We start from the raw sequence: 20,609 nt of genomic DNA on the forward strand, positions 1-20,609 counted from the left end.
GCCTTTCGTATGGCTTGCCGAACAAGAGGATGCCTTCAATGAACTACGAAAGTGCCTTAAAAGCCATCCTGTTCTGGCGCATTTTGACGAGGAAGCAGAAACCGATATCCACACACATGCAAGCAATTTAGGTCTTGGGGCCGTGCTCATCCAATGGCAAAACGGACAAGAACGAGTCATTGCGTATGCCAGTCGCACTCTTTCGAAAGCTGAGGTGAACTACTCAGCGACCGAGAAAGAATGCCTTGCCGTGGTATGGGCTATCAGCAAGTTTCGACCATATTTATATGGTAGGCCTTTTCGGGCTATAAGCGACCATAATTCGCTATGCTGGCTGGCTAATCTCAAGGACCCATGTGGACGGCTTGCACGATGGAGCTTGCGATTACAGGAGTATGATATCACGCTTGTGTACAAGTCAGGTCGCAAGCACAGTGATGCGGACTGCTTGTCAAGTGCTCCGATTCAACCTGCTGCTTCTGCTTCCACCGAGGATGGTGAAGATTTTATTTTCTTGGGAGCTGTGACACCATCAGAGATGGCACTTCAGCAGCGATCCGACCCTGAGATACTCCTCTTGATCAAGTACCTACAAGGACAGTCTGTCGATGTTCTACGAACTTTTGTCCGCGGCTTGTCAGCGTTTGTCCTATGAAACAACATCCTGTATAAAAGGAACTTTGACAACAATACAGCGACATTCCTGCTTGTCGTCCCTTCACCTCTGCGACCAGAGATTTTGGAGGCTTGCCACGACGATCCATCAGCTGGACACTTAGGAGTAAGCAGAACGTTAGCACGCATCCGCACTAAATACTACTGGCCGAAGTTTCTTAGCTCTGTACGACACTATGTCAGAACCTGCCGGGACTGCCAAAGACGTAAGACGCCACCGCTAAAACCAGCAGGTCTCCTTCAACCGATAGAACCACCAGAAGCCCCATTCACACAAGTGGGAATGGACTTACTGGGCCCATTTCCTACGTCGTCATCGGGAAAACGGTGGATAATAGTTGCCACCGACTATTTATCCAGATATGCCGAGACAGCTACTCTTGTTAAAGGATCAGCCGTTGAAGTAGCCGAATTCTTCGTCTCCAACATAGTACTGCGGCACGGAGCTCCAAAATCGTTGATCACGGACCGAGGGACTGCATTTACGGCCGACCTGATGAAATGTATCATGAAATTGACGCACACCAGTCATAGAAAAACGACGGCATATCATCCTCAAGCAAATGGTCTTACGGAACGACTGAACAGAACGGTGGCTGATATGTCGTCAATGTACGTTGATATAGAACACCGTACTTGGGATAAAATATTACCCTATGCAACATTCGCCTATAACACTGCGATGCAAGAGACAACACGGATGACGCCATTCCAACTTGTTTTTGGCCGGACGGTAACGACACCTTTAGATGCAATGTTACCTATTGAGGAGACGCCCGAGAATTACTATGACGTTCACGACTACATACAAAGAGCAGAAGAAGCCAGACAGCTGGCACGATATCGCATTCTCCAACAGCAGAAAACCGACATGCATCGATACAATCTGCGAAGAAGAGACGTCCAGTACGCGCCAGGAGACAGAGTATGGGTGTGGATTCCTGTACGAGTACGTGGCCTGTCAGAAAAACTGCTTCGCCGCTATTTCGGTCCGTACAGAGTGCTCCGTCGCGTCGGCTCGCTCAACTACGAAGTTATGCCAGAGGGACAGGATATTCAATCCCGATGGCGGCATCGCACGGAAACTGTGCATGTGGTCAGGATGAAACCATATCACGACAGGCAATGAAACGCTGAAGATACAACGTTCTTTGACGTTAACGACATCCCCAACGAGGGTTTGTGAATGACTGCCATGCGACCAGTTTGACACAAGCATCGGGACGATGCACTCTGGAAAGGGAGGCAATGACACAAGGTCACTTCAAATTACGCACGCTAGCAAATACTTGTGCCTTCTAGATGATTTGCGACGCACGAGCCTGTGGGACCCAGCTGCGCGCGAACCGTGTTGGGGAAAAAGACGAACGTAGAAGAGGAGGCAGAAGGGAATCCTCGAGACAATCTAGCTGTGCTATTATTCTCGGGCACAAGTTCGCCCAGCGTACGTTAGCGTATTAAAAGAGTTTATTGAAGAGTGCGTTACAATATAAAAATGTGTCTTCTTTTTCAGGACAACCGGCTAATTTCATGGACGACGATGAACCCCCATTGGGCTCCGAGCCTACTGCTGGGCTACCGCCGACTTGACCCGACTACTGCCGCAGCACAGACGAACACGCTAGATGCAGTCGCAGCGGGCGCGACGTCCACGGAGTCGGGAACAGCGCTGGAATTGCCGGCCATAGATCGACGCTGCACAGCGTGATGAACCTCTGGTTGATATGTGGGGTTTAACGTCCCGAAACCTCCATATGATTACGAGAGACGCCGTAGTGGAGGGCTCCGGAAATTTTGACCACCTGGGGTTCTTTAACGTGCACCCAAATCTGAAGCGTGATGAACCACCTGCAGTAGATCCCACAAAAAGCTCCCGAGAGGAAAATAGACCAAGCATTGCTACGAGACTGAAACGAACACAACGGCGGTGACGTCCGAGTGTGGCCATAGACAGGAGCGTGCAAAAGGGGCATTACGCCTTCCAAACGAAACCAAAATTTTCCCCACCACGATGCAACGCGGGTTTGCATCCTTCACTACAAAATTCTTTGGAAGCCCATGCGTCTTGAGAAATACAAAGATTCACTTCGACCGTAACGTCAAAAAGCGTCGTAACTATCCTCGCTTAGAACAACCACATGCTGTGATAGAAGCTGCTTTGCTGCTATACTCTTCGCCTATCCGCTGGTGAAGTAGTTTAGACCGTCTAGTGTCTTGTAGACTTTAATTTGTTGCAGCATGACATGACTTGTCGAAAGCACTACTAGTTCAGGAAGTCTCCGCGCGTCACGGAAGGCAGCAGATCGACGTTCGGTCCCGATGCGGAGTTCGTACGGTTCAATGCCATCACACACTTCAATTTTCGCTCGGTAACGTACACGAGTCGGCCTTACAAGCTCATCGAAGTACGACGGGCAAAGCGCGTGCACGTTTTCTCTCGCCCTTATCCCACGAATGACGCCGACAAGTTCCCAAGTGGCTGCACGCGTAGCCTAGCGGACCCTCACATTTTGCCGAATTAGCCCTCACGCATGATCGCATTTTGGAATAGCGCAAAAACACACAAGCAAGAGAGACGATACAGGGACTACTTTTTCTCAATTGACGTCTATTTTCAGAAATACAACGTATATGCCGACAACTGGTCATGAGCAATGACTCTGTCCAACAGGAAAACATAATCTGCACTTCCCTTTTCTCCTTACAGCCCTGAAACAAGCAAACCTACAGTTTCTCATCTCACAAACATGAGTGGCTTATGCCCTCGTCTTTCAATCTTGCAATGAAAATGCTTCGGCTACAACTCTGGCTATTTGATCCCCGTGTTGAAATACTAATACGGTTGTGCCATGAAAAAACGGGGTGCATTTAACATTTCCCGCTATAGCATGTAGTGATCTGCATAATAAGATTTTTCCCTATTTCACAATGACGTTCGTACCAACTAGCTCCGATATTCATTTCTACGACATGATAATATCAAGAATCCCTGATCGTGTGGTCTTCTAAGGAAGTTCGTTGGATAATTATAGGGATGACTGTAGACACCAACACTTACTTGCGCTTTCGCATAGCTGCTGCTTCCGGCCTCACAGATTCTAATCAGTCCTCAACCAGCCAAAACTTTATCCGAAACAGAAGTCAGAAAATATAGTAATAAACACAGCCTTCGGCATACGTCTGAGGCCGCCTGCACAAACACTAGACAAATTCATATTAACACCTACTATTCTCACCTCGCCGCGGTGGTCTAGTGGCTGTAAGGTTCTCGGCTGCTGACCCGCAGGTCGCGGGATCGAATCCCGGCTGTGGCGGCTTCATTTCCAATGGAGGCGGATATGCTGTTGGCCCGTGTGTTCATATTCGGGTGCACGTTAAAGAAACCCGGGAGGTCGAAATTTCCGGAGCCCTCCACTACGGCGTCTCCGATAATCATATGGTGGTTTTGGGACGTTAAACCCCACAAATCAATAAAACCCACTATTTTTTATGGTAGTTGAACGATTGCAGCGTCAAGGTGGTCTCTAGTTATTATAGTATAGGAAGCGCTGATGGTCGAGGTATTTAGCGCCAGCCTCCGTTTCCCGTTCCGCTGCTTCTCTGATCGTCCTATAGACATAGCGCCACCGAAAGATTCGAAATGTCAAAGCGCGTGAAGATGCAAACTAGTTTGGGTATCGTTATACATTCCATGCAGCTATATTGTTTTTTATGTTGGCTTAAACCATTCATCACACGAAGAAACTTCGGACATTTCTTGGGTGCCAATGCAGCCACACGTCGAAATGGCGAGGTCCCTAGATAAAACAAGTTTTTTTTTATCAAGGGACCTTTCGAAATGGTAGGGCAGAGCGCGATGATAAGAATCGGAGAGGGCAGCTAAAAAAAATCAGGGTACCTTTCGATTTCTGATAGAACGACATTATTCTGACTTACATACAGAGATACCTCGATGTCTTGATCTGTACTGAGTACACGCTTGCAATATTTTGTTCTCGCCAATTTTAAAATGTTCGTTGACATGAGCTAAAAATATCAGCGGTCATTCAAAGTACACGTATATTACGAGTGCTGTCTGCGCATAGCTCTACTGAGTATTAGCTCCGTCGTTTTGAATGACAAAATCGGCCCCATATATGTGACTATTCACCTTTATTTCCTTTTGTTGGCCCCTATAGAGATACCCGCGTGAGAACTAACGCGCACCGCAGTCCTAACAACTTTACACCCTTCGTTTTTTGGCAGCTTGCTCAGGAAAGATACATGGTGGCTTGCTCTATACGCACAATCTGCATTCAATCATTATCAAAGCCGCCCCGAAAACTTGTAGAAGGGGCAGAATTCAATTAATTTGCGACTTGTAGCTCAACAACAACAACAACAACAACAACAACAACAACAACAACAACAACAACAACAACAACAACAACAACAACAGCAACAACAGCAATAATAATAATAATAATAATAATAATAATAATAATAATAATAATACTTGGGGTTTAATGCACCAAAACCACGATTGATTTCGAGGGACGGCTAAGTGGAGGTCGTCGGAAATTTCGACCCTTTGGTGTTCTTTACCGAGCACTGACGTCACATAGTACACGGGTGTCACAAACGAGTACTCAAAAAAAAAGAGCGCGCCGCCGAATTCTGGCGACCAAGCGCCAGAGAGACACCTCAATGTCAACGCCAAAGAAGAAAACAATCATCCAAAGACTCCCCGGGTGCGCCATCTCTCCCCCCTCGGAAGCGTAGTTTCGCCGACCAACCTCCTCACATCGCCGGCCGAGCAAGCACTGAAAAGGTTTGGAAGGAAAGGGGCGTGGTGATGTAGAGTTGCGTCACGAGTCGTGGACGGTCCTCGAAATGTCTTGCTCTTTCCCCAGCCTTGGCTGTGCATCGCGCCGACGAAACGATTGAATTTTCTGGAATTTAGCGCGAAAAGTATTTTAGTGGGCAGCGGAGAAGAGAAATCGCGCAAGTGTGCGTAGGGTCATTCCGCCATGTCGGGGAAGGCTTTTGTCGCCAGTGACAAAGCAGGTAATGAAGAGGGTTGCTGCCTGAAGGGTGAAGGCTGGTGCTACCAGCAGAAGAATAGCGTGAGACTACCGCCAGAGAGCGAAGACGCGTCCTGCAATCGAAACGCGTGGGAAGCCGACGTGTTATACGGGCGAAGAAGTTTGGGGCTTGGAGAGCGGCCAATTGAAGACGCGAGGTTACCTGGAAGAGAAACTTCGGGGGCAGCGGAACGACAACAGCGCTGGACTTTGAGTGAGTGATTCTCGGAAGAGTAACATTCAGGCTTTTGTTCCATGGACTTTGGACTGAATACGTTTTCGAACTCTTTAGTCTTTAAGTATCTTTGTGGTTCGATGCACGTGAATGCATTGTAGCGCATATTGTTTGTGTCCGTTGTTCAAGTGTAGCTTTTTGTACTGTGTATAGGTGACATAGCGTATTCAACTATTGTCGAGTGTGGATATTTGTGTATCGTTTGATCTGCTATATTTGAGAATATAATTTTGTATTGTTCATCAACTCTCGGCTCTGACTTGTTCTTTGGGCCACAGCCGGTGTCCGCTGGCGCGCCAAATAGGACCACTTCTAAATTGTCCGTGCTTTCGTGGTGCTGTCCGGGTGGCCGATACTCCGGCCCTTGGAATCAGCCCGGCGATCACCTCCCTAATTAACGGGACTGGTGACAACGGGCCTTTAGCATTTCGCCTCCTTCGAAACGCGATGAGGCGGGGATCGAATGCTCGACATTCGGATAAAGATCGGAGCACCGTAGCCGCTATATGCCCGTGGTCGACCGCTTGTAGCTCAAAGGCAACGAGTAACGCTTCACAGGGCTCATGCTATCGAATCAAAAGCAGCGCAATATATGGGTAATCTCACATTTATCGCGTGCAATGCTATCCTTTTAGTAAATACTTGCACAGGGCTATAGGTCCCACTGCCGCATCGGAACTATGGGGCATCTTCTGGCGTTAAAACACAGAATATACACATGCAATACATGATTAAAAAAACACAGCGCAAACAACGGCAGGAAGAAAGGAAGAGACAGGACAGAGCGCTGACTTACAACTGATCTTTATTAGGAAATGCGAACAAATATATATCATGGCAGGCAAATAACACGTGTCCACCACAATATCAAAAAAATTCGCACAAGCGTCACCATCACCATATCGCTACTGTCTCACCGCACACGTGTTCATCCTACAGATAAGAAGTCCATCTCTTTTTGAGAGAGGGTTACAGATGCCCTACTTACACATTGATCTTTCAGACGTGCAATTTCAGCTGCTTCCATTATCTCCCTAGTTTTTCTTTCTTTGTGCCTGGCTAGGATTTTAGTGTCGCGAAACTGCGGTGTGCACCCACAATCCCTACAATGGATGCCAAGGTGGCCGCTAATAGTATTTTTCACGTTGTACTCGTGCTCCTTCAATCTTGTGTTTACGCACCTTCCTGTTTGGCCCACGTATATCCTTCCACAGGACAGCGGGATCGAATAAACTACATTTTCTGCGCAAAGTATGTAGCTAAATTTATGATTTACTGCGCAGAGCTGCGGCACTCTTGCGGGTTTATTCACTTGCGCACATATGGACAACAGCTTTATCGGCGCAGAGAACAGCACTCTGACGTTGGCATGCTTCCCTATCTTTTTCAAATTGTGTGCGATCCCATGCATATACGGCACAACGGTACACTTTTTATTTCTGTTGCACTCCGATACCGATAGCCGGCCCTGGGTATGCTTTAGCTTTTTTAAAATAGATTCTGCGACAGAAATTAACAGATGTGATGGATAAGCTGCTGCCTTAAGGCGTTCAAGTTGTTTACTGAAGCTCTCTGAAATTAAGTTAATTCGACTTTTACAACATGGAATGACAGGGTTTACATCCAGACAAATGGGGTCTGCATTGGATCTAGCATAGCTCCGATATTAAGTGATCTTTTCCTAGCGCATCTAGATAGGCAAGTGCACGACCACATGAATGTTTTAAGGCTGACCAAGGTCTTCCGCTACGTAGATGATTTCTTAGTTATTTTTCAGACGGACGAATCAGGCCTACAACCACTAATGTTAGAAGTGCTAAATGAATTTCGAAAGCATTTCCAGCCACTTGTTTTGACGCATGAATTACCAGTGGGGCAGGTCATTAGGTTTCTTGATCTAAAGCTTAAATTTGAAACAGATCACATTTGCTGGGAGTATGAGCCACGAGCCAGTAAACCATTGCTACCTTTTGATTCCTGCCATTCTAAATTGGTAAAGAGGTCTATTGCCACTACGTGCTTTACTAATGCCCTAAAGAAGTCTTGTCGCCACTTAATTTCAGAGAGCTTCAGTAAACAACTTGAACGCCTTAAGGCAGCAGCTTATCCATCACATCTGTTAATTTCTGTCGCAGAATCTATTTTAAAAAAGCTAAAGCATACCCAGGGCCGGCTATCGGTATCGGAGTGCAACAGAAATAAAAAGTGTACCGTTGTGCCGTATATGCATGGGATCGCACACAATTTGAAAAAGATAGGGAAGCATGCCAACGTCAGAGTGCTGTTCTCTGCGCCGATAAAGCTGTTGTCCATATGTGCGCAAGTGAATAAACCCGCAAGAGTGCCGCAGCTCTGCGCAGTAAATCATAAATTTAGCTACATACTTTGCGCAGAAAATGTAGTTTATTCGATCCCGCTGTCCTGTGGAAGGATATACGTGGGCCAAACAGGAAGGTGCGTAAACACAAGATTGAAGGAGCACGAGTACAACGTGAAAAATACTATTAGCGGCCACCTTGGCATCCATTGTAGGGATTGTGGGTGCACACCGCAGTTTCGCGACACTAAAATCCTAGCCAGGCACAAAGAAAGAAAAACTAGGGAGATAATGGAAGCAGCTGAAATTGCACGTCTGAAAGATCAATGTGTAAGTAGGGCATCTGTAACCCTCTCTCAAAAAGAGATGGACTTCTTATCTGTAGGATGAACACGTGTGCGGTGAGACAGTAGCGATATGGTGATGGTGACGCTTGTGCGAATTTTTTTGATATTGTGGTGGACACGTGTTATTTGCCTGCCATGATATATATTTGTTCGCATTTCCTAATAAAGATCAGTTGTAAGTCAGCGCTCTGTCCTGTCTCTTCCTTTCTTCCTGCCGTTGTTTGCGCTGTGTTTTTTTAATCATGTATTTGAACCAACTCGCCCAAGCTTTAACCTTAACATGCAATACACCCCGCAGTGACGAAGCAGTAAATTAAACCTAGCTACATGCGTCGGCGCACGAATTTGTACATGATAGGGATTGTGGATCGAGCAGAAAGATGTCCCGGACTTAAACAGATGCACTTGTTCTGTGTCCTGACTTGTCGCTGTCGATTCTGTGTTCGTTGTCATACCCTGAAACTGAAAGCAGCTGTCGCATACAAGGAACCAGTGACACTCTTGTCAAATGACACATTTTAGCCTCGAAATAACACATACACAGGTCAAGGAAACCCACAACGACAAGGACGGGTGGTCATTGTGTATTTGTTTTCTCCATGTATGCGTTATTTCGTGGCCCAATATGTCATTAAGCAAGTACCCACTAGGCTTACAAACAGACTTGTCAAAACTCGTGGCAAATAGAGGAGTTAATAGCAACACTAAAAATGAACGACGCGTGGTGCCTACAGCGTTGCGAAGACGCGAAGTGTGCACATGGCACTATAAGTGATTTTGCACTTAGGTTTCCAAGGCCCGGCGTGTACTGTATTTTAACGCGTCTGTTGTAGAGAAACGTAGCTGATTGCGCCAGTCAGATGACAATAGCAGTGACACTTGCATAGTACAAAAGAGAAAGTGAATGTCAATTATATGCTGGCCTTGAGTTCACCTTGGATGCTAAGAAAACTCACCGCGACAAGCTAGGTCGAACATGCAGCTTTTCTATTCCTACAGCCTGTTGTTCCAGTATTCATCATCGCGTGCAACGCAGATATGAATGAAACAGTTCAAAAAGAAACACAAGATGCATACGGTTTCTAGACAGTATTTTTTGTGTCTCCATATATGCCGATTTCACGTGTCGGTAGTTATCTCTCAATGTGTCCCTTTTCGTTCTTTAATATTGTTTTCTTTCTACGACTTGTCGATTCTATATACTCCTAATTTATTTTAAAAAACTTGAATCTTCTATTTGTACTTGTTATTCTGGCGCCTCTCGGTGTGTGAATGGCACACTAGAATTTCGTTAGTCGAAATGCTCAGATATATGCCACTGCGTAAAAAAAGTTTCATTGTTCTCGAGCTACGTATATATTTCGTTAGTCTGTCTAATTTAGATGTAAATAAATAACACAAAAGTGCTTCAAGAACGAAAGCTTTGTTTTAGAACGCACTGACCTTTTGCACAAATGGGACGTATTATGTGCAATGCATAATGCTAGAAGCGTGAACACCTCACCCACCGCGCCACCACATACTATATCAATTATTTGGAAGCACGAGACATATCCAACAACTAACAATAGGTTACGCTAAAATAGCACAACTTTCCTTTTTAAACGCTGGATATTTATAGGAACATATAACGCTATCATATAATTAAAAATGACTAAACAACACTAAAAGTCAATGCGTGTGTGTTGCTTTTTTTTACGCCGTTGCAAGGGCAGTGCCACAAATTGGACATTTTGACTCAGCAGTTGAATCTTCAACTCTTGTTCTGCCATTGTTCGTTTATAACCTTCTTCTGCTAAGCCGAAGTATTGCTGTTTTACGCATTGAATCCATACATTTTCTTAAGTTGTTTAATATTCCGTCGAGATATTTTAAACACCTGCAACATGGGACACCTTATACGCGGCACACGGGGCCACTTCATTCACACTGATTTGTGGTAGGTCGCGTAGAAGTAGTAAAAAAGATGCCGCAAAGCACATTTTTGAAACTAAATGGCGATGAAGCACGCTATATTTCCTGACGGTATCATTTGTGTTTATTATGATGCACGGCCACAATCATACCGAACGACAACGCTGGTAGTTTTTAGTGTTAGTGCATCATAAGTGCCGTTCGCAAGTTAAGTTGATACATATGACGAATGGATATGTGGCGTTTAACGTCACGAAACCACCACGCGATTATGAGAGACGTTGTAGTGGAGGGCTCCGGAAATTTCGACCACCTGGGGTTCTTCAACGTGCACCCAAATCTGAGCACACGGGCCTACAGCATTTCGGCTTCCATCGAAAATACAGCCGCCGCAGCCGGGATTCAATCCCATGACCTGCGGGTCAGCAGCCGAGTACCTTAGCCACTAGGCCACCGCGGATGGGCAATACACATATGATTGTGATATATCTACAGTTTCATAGCTGGACGAATAACATACGAAGATGTGCAACAGACTGCTGCGAGGCGGCCGTGCAAAGCACGCGAAGACGCACTCAACACGGTGATAGATGTTTAACATTATACTCCACCACAATGATCACTTTCATTGCTACGAGGTTCTGCAAATGTTCACAGACACCTAAACAAGAAATAATTCACATGTAAATAAGTATGCATGTTTCCCAAACGATTGCTACTCTGTCGGAACGACCTTCGCTCCTTGAGAGTTTTATTTTACAGCTGTCACGTAAACCGCACGGGAGAACGCCTGAGCCTTCTCACGTTCTCAGCGTAGAAGAAGGTGCCACCGAACGGCACAGTGTCGCCGATTTTTCTGCAGAACGCCTTCAGCCAAAATTTTTTTCGTCTCTGAGTCTTCAATTTCGTGATCTTCAGACGCTTTCCTCTTTGACAGAAGGCTAAAAAGACGTATCGATGAGGGCCCGTTCCTTCGGGAGGAGTTGGACCGTTATACTCTACTGCCTGTTCACCCTTGTGCAGTTTCCGCGTGGTGTTGGCGTTGATCACCATCCAGTGCAACCAGCTGCGCAGGCTAGGATATTGGCGGCTTGGTGCGTCCGGGTCCAACATGAGCAGCGCGAACGGTGGCACGCAGTTTATGGCGCCCACCAGAGCAACCTCGGGCATTTCAGCTGTCTGCTGGGGCGTTAGCGTGCCGTTTATAGTCACTGGAATACTCCCGTAAACGACCTTAAGCTGGGCCACCGGCGCAGCGCCCAGCGAAAGATCATCCACCAGTCCAGCAGCTGTCCATAGATCAGTCCTCGGTCCCGACTGCTTTTGTGAAGGAAAGCCCGCCTGTCCAGCGGGTATCAATAGATTTGTCTTTGTCTGCAGCACCTCTTGCGCACGAACAGGTGATTTCACGAGTGCCGCGTTAAAATCAAACTGCTCCGCCTGGGCTCCGCTCCAAAGCGTCAAAAGAATGAACGCAGTAGAAATGTGGATTACATCCATAGCTCACCCGGTCAGCTGCAACTCGTACAGATACTGAACGGAACCGCACGGTATATGCGGAGTTAACAAACATACTCGCGAGAACCTGGCCTGCGGCGGCTGGACTACCGCTCTCCTGCACATATGTAGTATACATACAGCGACTGCCGATATATAGCTGGCCATCTGCTGCACGCGTCATGTGTTTTGCTGATGCCGTCTTTGTCCTTTTGTCTGCACAGCGTTCAGACGGCAAGCTGTGCCGGCGTCGGCGCTGATGCGAGCTCCGCCTCACAAATACTGCGTGCTTATTTTAGATGCGAGCTTTGAGAAGACGTTCACACGAATGGACTTTCTGTTTCTTGTTTGTAAGTCACTTTGCTGCTGTACGTTTTTTCGTGGTTTTTGTGATTTTATAGTTAACTAGATATTTATACCACCTTAAGTAGAGTAGCAAAAGCTTACGTAAAACTAGGCTCTAACCCCCCCCCCCCCTTCCTATAAATGCGTGAGTAAATGTTGGTGTATACTTGATGACCGTTCTTCCTTCTCTCTTGGGCAAATATTACATGTATATTACAAGCCATAGAGCAATAGAGTGAACGAAGCAGGATCAGCAGCACACATCAAATATTCCTAGGCTCCTACAACTGATAATGATATGTGGTGTTTGACGTCCCAAAACCACCGTATGATTAGGCTCCTACAAACAGACAAACGAAATTAGGCAAAACGTGCTTAAACATGCTCCAGAAATATACTCTTCTGTATACCAACTTCTACCCTGTCAAGAACAGAGTATTATTTAGATCGAGGCACGGCAGTGTTGGAAGGCAATTCGGATTAATTTTGACCCGCGGAGATCATTTACCGTGCATATAAATCTAGGCCCTGGTCTGTTTGCTGCCCTTACTGATCACCTATAGGTCCAAAAAGAAAAACTAGCTAACCCCGGGGACATGAACGTAGTATATATCTGGGGTTTAATGTCCCAAAACCACTATATGATTATGAGAGACTTTGAAGTGGAGGGCTCCGGAAATTTCGACCACCTTGGGTTCCTTAACGTGCACCCAAATCTGAGCACACGGGCCCATAAATGTCCCTAAATAAACACTAGAGGGAACACTGGCGCTAGTGTCTATGGAAGCTGCAACGCACGGCGCTTCAGCGTGCATGGGAATGATGGGTAGTGCACGGATTTGCCTATATAATTTTCGTACTTCAGTCTCCACGTGTGTTCGTTTGCCTTGGAGCTGTTTTCTCAAGAAACACAAAAAGGCAAATGTTCAGCGGTGTCGTTTCACCATCTTATTCTTTCAGGCTTACCATTTTAAATCTGGTCACGAAGTTCAAAAGGGTTCATTTTTTCCGTCAAAACTAACCTAAACAAAACAATAACGAAGCCACAAGTGTGATTCACCGCTCGCGAGTACGAAGACTAGGCAAATCCTCGTACTACCCATCATTTCCATGGTTGCTGAACGATCGCAGCGCCAGAGCCCTCTCTATTTAATTTGAGGGAACTCTATGCACGGGCCTACAACATTTCCGCCTCCATCGGAAATGCAGCCGCCACCGCCGGGATTGGTTCCCGCGACCTGCGGGTCAGCAGCCGAGTACCTTAGCCACTAGACCACCGTGGCGGGGTGGTGAGCGAGTGAGTGAGTAGGTTAGTGATGATAATGATGATGATGATGTTGATGATGATGATGTGTCTACCACATGTATCAAAACCACTCGGAGAATTGGCCAAGAATTGGTTATATGAAATTTTTAGTAATTTAAAGTATGAAATATTGACAAGAAAATAGAAAAAACAAACATACCTAAAACAGAAAGAGTAAAATGATTGTTTTTTGTCATTCAGGTCAGATTGTAAAGTCTTCATCTTGAATAGAAAAAACAGCAATAGTCTTCCGCACCTGTCTCACTTAAACTACTAATGTACAAGACGCCGATTCGTATCAAGATAGAATACGCCGTTGCAGTATGGGTTCCGAGTTCAATTCATTTAATCAATGCTCTTGAACTAATCCAAAACCATTCTGTTCGCTTCATTCTTCACAACTACAGTCGTCACGCTAGTATTTCTGCCATGAAAAATTCACTCGAATCGCCGTCTCTTGCCTCTCGTCTTATACTCTTCCGCCTTTGTCTATTTCACAAAATTTATAATCATATTCCAACTCCTCGCGAGGCACTCATTTTTCAGCCTTTTTACGTATCCTCTAGAGTTGATTATCCTAATAAAGTTGGTGTTATGTCATGTCTAACCAAAACATGCACCGATTCATTTATTCCCAGAACATCAGTAGACTGGAACCACCTTCCCGGATCTGTGGCCATCTTGACCGATCATCACTTGTTTCGTTCTGCGCTAACTAGCATTGTATAAACGCCCGCACTCACTTACTTGATCTGTTTGTACACAATGCTTATATTTTCTTCTTTTTTGTTTATTTATTTTTCATTGTTAGCTAACATTGTATGAGTAAAAAATTGTGTTTCACCCCCCTCCATAATGCCTCTGGCCCGGAGGGTAGTATGAAATAAATAAACGAATAAAAATTCTGTTCTGTTTCAGCTGAGTACTTATATAATAATGCTTACACAGGTGGGAATATAGAATTGCATTCGTTTTGTTTCATGCCAACTTTGTTCTTGTCTTAGGCTTTCGCTGGTATTTCTTGTACCTAAACATATGCTTGAAACGGTTCAGCTTTTTGCACTCCTGGACTCCTAACCATCCAATGGGGCGCGAAGTCTGTCCCATGCCTTTACTCACTCGTACCTGTCCCATCGTCGTCGTAAGGGTGGGTTATGACCACGCAGGATTTTCACTGTAATGGCGACAAAGAACCCCCTTAAGTTGCTTTCAAAGAACTTCTTACTTCCCAGTTTTAACGCCGAAATTAAAGCCGAAAACTAAAGGTTGGCCATTGTGAAAAAGACTCAATCACTTCGTTTTTGTTTTTCATTTATTGCGCAGCTTGTACCCTTTCGGACTCGACAAAAAAAGGGGGGGGGGGAATGGGGTGAAACTTGCCTCTTCCTCCTCCCAGTGGAGAACAATACTTACGCCTTCATTTCATTTATTAGACCTTAAAAGCCCGACAGCATGGTATAACAGGGAAGAGGGATACACGGGTTTTGAAACGGCACAATGAAAGTAATTGATACGAAATCAAACAAAAGAAAGATAACACAGAAATGTAGCATCGGGCAATACAAGGGCAATTCAACAATACGTTATGGCAGGTAGGGGCTCGGGAACCGGAGAGCAGTGAGGGCCGTTGCCCATACAGGTTCAAAACCGGATGGGGCGTGCCCCCACACCACTGTTCCAACCCCTCGTATTGTTTTCTCCGCTACCAACCGTGATGCTAGAGACTTCTTTGACTAGTTAAAGGGCGTTCTCTTCCTTTAACAAACGAAGCAAAATTTTCTGCGAGTCGGAGTTCTGACAATATTTTTCGGTGTTTTGTCTGCGTGAGTAGCACTGCCTGCTTTCGCCTTGTTCAACGTATACCTTCTGAAGTGGTTCTCCAGGAGGTAAAGGCCGGTCCTCATGCAGCCCTTGCAGGAGCATGACTCAGTGACATGACTTTAGGACGCCACGTGTTCTCTCCCTCCTTCTTTGGTGTGGTGATAAAATGAATAACGTGAAAAATCATATCCAATCACACGAGAATAAACGAGATGGGAAAAAAAGGCCGGTGCAAGCCTCCTCCCACATAATCACAATTTTAAACCATGATGGGGCGTAGCCTGAAACCTTTTTTAGGGGGTTCTGAACTCCCTTTATTTATGTTTTTGGGTGTGTTCGTATGGCTGCACGTACATATTCACACACAAAATGTAATAATTTCAGGGTGGTGGTGGATGAACCCCCAAACCTCCCACAAAATTCGCCAAAGAACTTTTCGCTTGAAATGTTCGGTTTATTTCGGCTCAGACTACCTCGGTTTTTCCACACATAATGACCGTAGTGAAAATCGGAAAGAAAAAGCGCGGCCCACGGTCTTGTTGCTGGAGTGGAGGTTTGCGATCGGGAATCTCTCACTAGGCGCATGTTAACCTCCACGCACAATGTGAGCTTTCGTGGGCAGACGAAGGGACGAATTGACGATAAAAATAAACACGGGATTTATATAACACTGTAAATATGAAATTACACGCTGATCTTTTGCATGCATGTTGCATTAACTGTGCACACAGTACCAGAGTATCAAGCCACTGAGAACAGTGGTCACGTTTTGCAAACTCCTGTTATCTCTGCACATGAACTTGTTGTGAAACGAAACTGATTGAAACGGAAAAGTCGAGGAGAAAATGCGCTCGGGACGCAGGCTTGCTCTCGTCAAGGTTTTGTGATGCAATTAGGATGTCATTATGTCTTCCAACTTAGGACGCCACAACAAAAACGTATATAGAAGAAATATAACTCACGTATATTACTAACGCGCCTTCAACTTTCCTGCAGTGGTCACAAACGCAGTCCGGCCGCGATTCGTCGAAAGCTTTATATTCCCTCGTTCCTATACTTCGCTCCTGCCGGTGGCGGCATTCAGGTGTAGCGACCCCAATGATGTTTACGCCGTCAATACGAGCGAGCGAGTGATTCTGCCTCGAATTTTACACGTGCTGGACCGCTGTCCCGCAGATAACTATGGGGTTTGGACGCTTTCGATAACATGACCAATTTCTCCTAACTGAAACTCTTCCGCCTGCTCTCCGAATGCGTCCTCCATCACCCTTCTTTCACTGTTCTACCTCGCCTCTACTGACTGCATGGAGCCTTTCTCCAGTTCTCGCAAATGAAATCGCTATTAATAAAAAAAAACACAAAATGAACTACACAAGTACATAAACATATTCGGGAAAATGACACCTTGTATGCCGTCGACGAAAAAATGAAACGAGGCTTCGCTTTCTGTCTGTTGCTGCGAGACGTAGTGCGTGCAGAAAGAGCAGCCACAAGAGCATGGGGTATCATTCTAGACTCACTGAAATCCTATCCTGCTGCCATCGCGGTAATCAGAAAAGCGGTGGCTATGCAGCGTCCTTTTGTACACGTGGTGATGCATCGTGGCGTCTTCGAATGCGCTGAGAACAATGGGATTTGTGGCAAATTCGCTTTAGCACCGAGTCTGGGACGAGGGAGTTTGAGTACGACATATCCAGTCTTTGCTTACAAATATATCCTCTAATAAGTCATCTTCACATTCAACGCAAACTGCACGGATTTTTCAATGCCCTTGTTCATTTGAGCTGAACTTTACATTTTTCGTTAGCGTCCCATAGAAGTCCTGATCTGGCTGCGAGTATATCTGACGCCTAAGCTGGAAAAGGTTTATATGCACATGTTTTACCCACTGCCTGGGGAGAGAAGGTGGACAAAAAATATCCACTTTACTGGCGGCTTCAGTGATGCGGTAAGGTACAACAGTACTTCCTTTTCGAGTACGCTTGTGCCATCTGGGACCCGCACCGATCTAATCTATTTAAACTGTTGTAATCTATTCAGAATAGGGCAGCAAGGTTCAATTGCTCTGAATATTCATATCCCTCAAGTGTCACTAATCTGAAAGACCGAGCCCAACTTCAGAACCTAGAATTGCGACGCAAGGCCGCTAGACTAATCCTTTTTCACAATGTTTTTCATTCATTGTCTGACGGATCCGGTATCTTGCCCGCACCTCGAATCTCTTCTCGTACTAGCCACCACAACACTGTTTATTCTGCGCATACCCGCACAACTGCCCACCTTCGCTCGTTCTTTATTCAAACAGCAAAGGATCGGAATGATCTTCCACCCGACGTCGTGCACCGCACAAGCCCAGTTCTGTTCAAAACCCACATCGAAAGAAATTCGTACCCCAGCCCACCCCTCATGTAACACCCCGCTGGGGCATTTGATGTATATTAAATAAACAAAGAACTCCAGCTCAAAGTTTCGCGTTTGACGCTCCACGTAAACATGCTATGGGGCTTTCATGAGATACCATCAGCGTGATTTGGTCGATACAGGCTATGGATGAGGTACAAAACACACTCACACAAAAGGCGGATGGAGCTGTAAGCAAACCAAATTGGGAATGTCTAATCTCCCGGCAGTTGGGAAAATAATTTCACCAGGCAGTCGGTGGGCTTGTGTGAATAGTCAACTTGAAAACCTAATCAACATGTGATTAGGTTTTAGGTAATCAACATTTCATTAGGTTTGTGAAAAACTAATCAACAGGCCTGCGCAGAACGCGCATCACTGTCACAGCGAAAGCTCGAGGAGCGGACTTTCAGAGCCTTTTGAGTAACTGCTACGAGCACACTTGTTAGGTACCCACAACGCCATCAATAATCATAACTTTAGGGTAGTAGGCTAGCACTCAATATATGCTATCATTCATCATTCTTCGGGGAAGCATGGTATCCGCTACACACTTGTTAAGAAAATTGTCCGAAATTTTTGTGCAGTGGCTAACGACGATGAATAATTATGCCTGAAGTTGGTATGCGCCACAGTTATTTTCCCTCCTACAGTACACATTACGGTGTAGGGATTTCACACACTTAAAATGAGACAAAATTTATCAGACCCTGCACTGACTGCTTCTCCGGAGTACAACCACTTGTTATTTCCCTGGCGCAGTGAGCTGTCTAATTCAAGGATGAGGTAAGTTGTCATCACAAAGTTTCGTTGCCACGTTATCACCCTCAATTTGTACTTGCATAGATCAGGTTTATTGAATTCCCCTATGTGCATTTACTGTAATCAAAAGGAAACGATTAGTCATTTTTTATTATATTGTCGCCGTTTTCATTTATTCAGGCAAAGCATACTAGCACCACCTCTTCAAAAACTGGGCTTGCAATTATCAGAACCTGCTCTTCTCTCATTTGGAGCTTCTCTACACTGGGTTTCAGCCACAGGGATGTTTTATTCGCCGTTCAGGAATACTTCACTGTGACTAAACGATTTTCTTGGCTAAATTGTGGTCTCGCTATTGTTCTTTTCCTTTATTTTTTTCTTCAAAATCGCAATTGCCACTTCGAATCATATAAATAACTAAATTTTTTTTACGAGTGAAGCAATGCACAAAATATCGGGCAAATTCACCTTATTATCGGCCAATCCTGGGTACGAGCCATGTGCAAAGGAAAACAACAACAACAACAATGATAGATGAACAAGAACAAGCTTTTGTAATAAGTTCGCTCATTCGACGACCGACTTTTCACATGATTCGCATTGTGTGACGCCTGGTTGTTCCTTTGATGTTTTAAAACACTTTATCACTCATATTAGCGCGATTCCTTTCCCAACATCAATCCTGCCTAAGGCCAGTATTGAAGTGAGCTTCAAGCGCAGGCCGGCGTGGCTCAGTGGTAAAATACTGGGCTGGCACGCAGCGGACCCGTCGTCGAATACCATTGTGTTCTTAGTGTTTGTTTATTTACTGAGTTTTTGTCTTATTTCTTGCGATATTGGTTACGGACACCGGTAGCGGCAGCGGTGAACAACTACGGCACCACACGTGACCAGTGTTGTAATCTCAAAACAACTTTGATTGATTGATTGATATGTGAGGTTTCATTTCCCAAAACCCACATATGATTATGAGAGACGCCGTAGTAGATGGCTCCAGAAATGTGACCACCTGGGGTTCTTTCAAGTTCACCCGAATCTGAGCACAAATATTTCGAAACAGCTTTCGCTGTAAAAGCCACTAAACAGACGTAATCTTGGTGAAACGTTGATTGTGGTTGCAGCGCTGCCCACCTAATGTCAAACATTGGATGCAAGCCACTGATACAGGCTTCGTGCCAGGCCAGGCCCAAATTTTAGTTAAGCGCCATCTACTTAAGGTATAGTCTACGTAGCACTATCAAGAACTCCCTCTTTCAAGCCCAAGCCCTACATTTCTGCTTTCTACTTCTGGTGTTGGTTATACCCACGTTGCTCTTGGGTTCTTTTTGCAACTGTAGACACCTGGTTGTGTAAATCATGCTCCAATGTGTAAGATGCATGTCGGTCCGTATAACATTTGTGCACATGTTTAGCGTGATTTCGCAAGGTTTAGTTATATCGGAAAATTGCAGCAAAGTCAGCTTCCCTCTGCATGCTTCGCGTAACATCAATTTCTATGGTACATGGGATCTGTCGAATTTTTTTTGCTTCATAGATGCACCATTCACAGTCACTCATCTGAACAAATATTTAGGTAAAGTACCCTGCAGGCTTAGATAAGGAATGTTTAAGAGTAGTGCTTACCTGAAGTCCTTAACTGCAACTGTTTACCATTGGGCTTCTCAAAGCGGGTAAAGTTATCCCTTGTCGGGTTCACGTTACCGTTAATGATGTAGCACTTGTAGTTATTGACACTGAAAGTTAGATCGACAGAAAACATCTTCCACGACGTCATAGCGGGTGGAAGACTTGTATAGGAACATGCATCATGTCGTACATCTAAGCCATATTTATGATCTTTCGAAAAAAAAAAACGAAAGTGTGAGGGAACTTATAGCTATATATGCAATGAGTCTAATGACCTACGGTGGGTGATGTGGCACATTGC

The 20,609-nt window shown here is 45.3% G+C and overlaps 1 protein-coding gene and 1 long non-coding RNA gene across 2 annotated transcripts; one reads left to right on the plus strand and one right to left on the minus strand.

Annotated features, from left to right (window-relative positions):
- Positions 1-11,285: 11,285 nt before the first annotated feature.
- On the minus strand, positions 11,286-12,158 carry LOC119162296 (protein D1). The gene has a single exon (XM_037414748.2). It carries the CDS (start codon positions 12,049-12,051, stop codon positions 11,317-11,319), a length of 735 nt encoding a protein of 244 aa, XP_037270645.2. The 5' UTR covers positions 12,052-12,158; the 3' UTR covers positions 11,286-11,316.
- Positions 12,159-12,273: 115 nt separating this feature from the next.
- On the plus strand, positions 12,274-14,604 carry LOC119162297 (uncharacterized). The gene is made up of 2 exons (XR_005108535.2): positions 12,274-12,398; positions 14,338-14,604. It is a non-coding gene; the product is annotated as an uncharacterized LOC119162297 (long non-coding RNA).
- Positions 14,605-20,609: the final 6,005 nt, after the last annotated feature.

This window comes from Rhipicephalus microplus, chromosome X (assembly GCF_043290135.1).
Source record: "Rhipicephalus microplus isolate Deutch F79 chromosome X, USDA_Rmic, whole genome shotgun sequence".
Taxonomy (NCBI): Eukaryota; Metazoa; Arthropoda; class Arachnida; order Ixodida; family Ixodidae; genus Rhipicephalus; species Rhipicephalus microplus.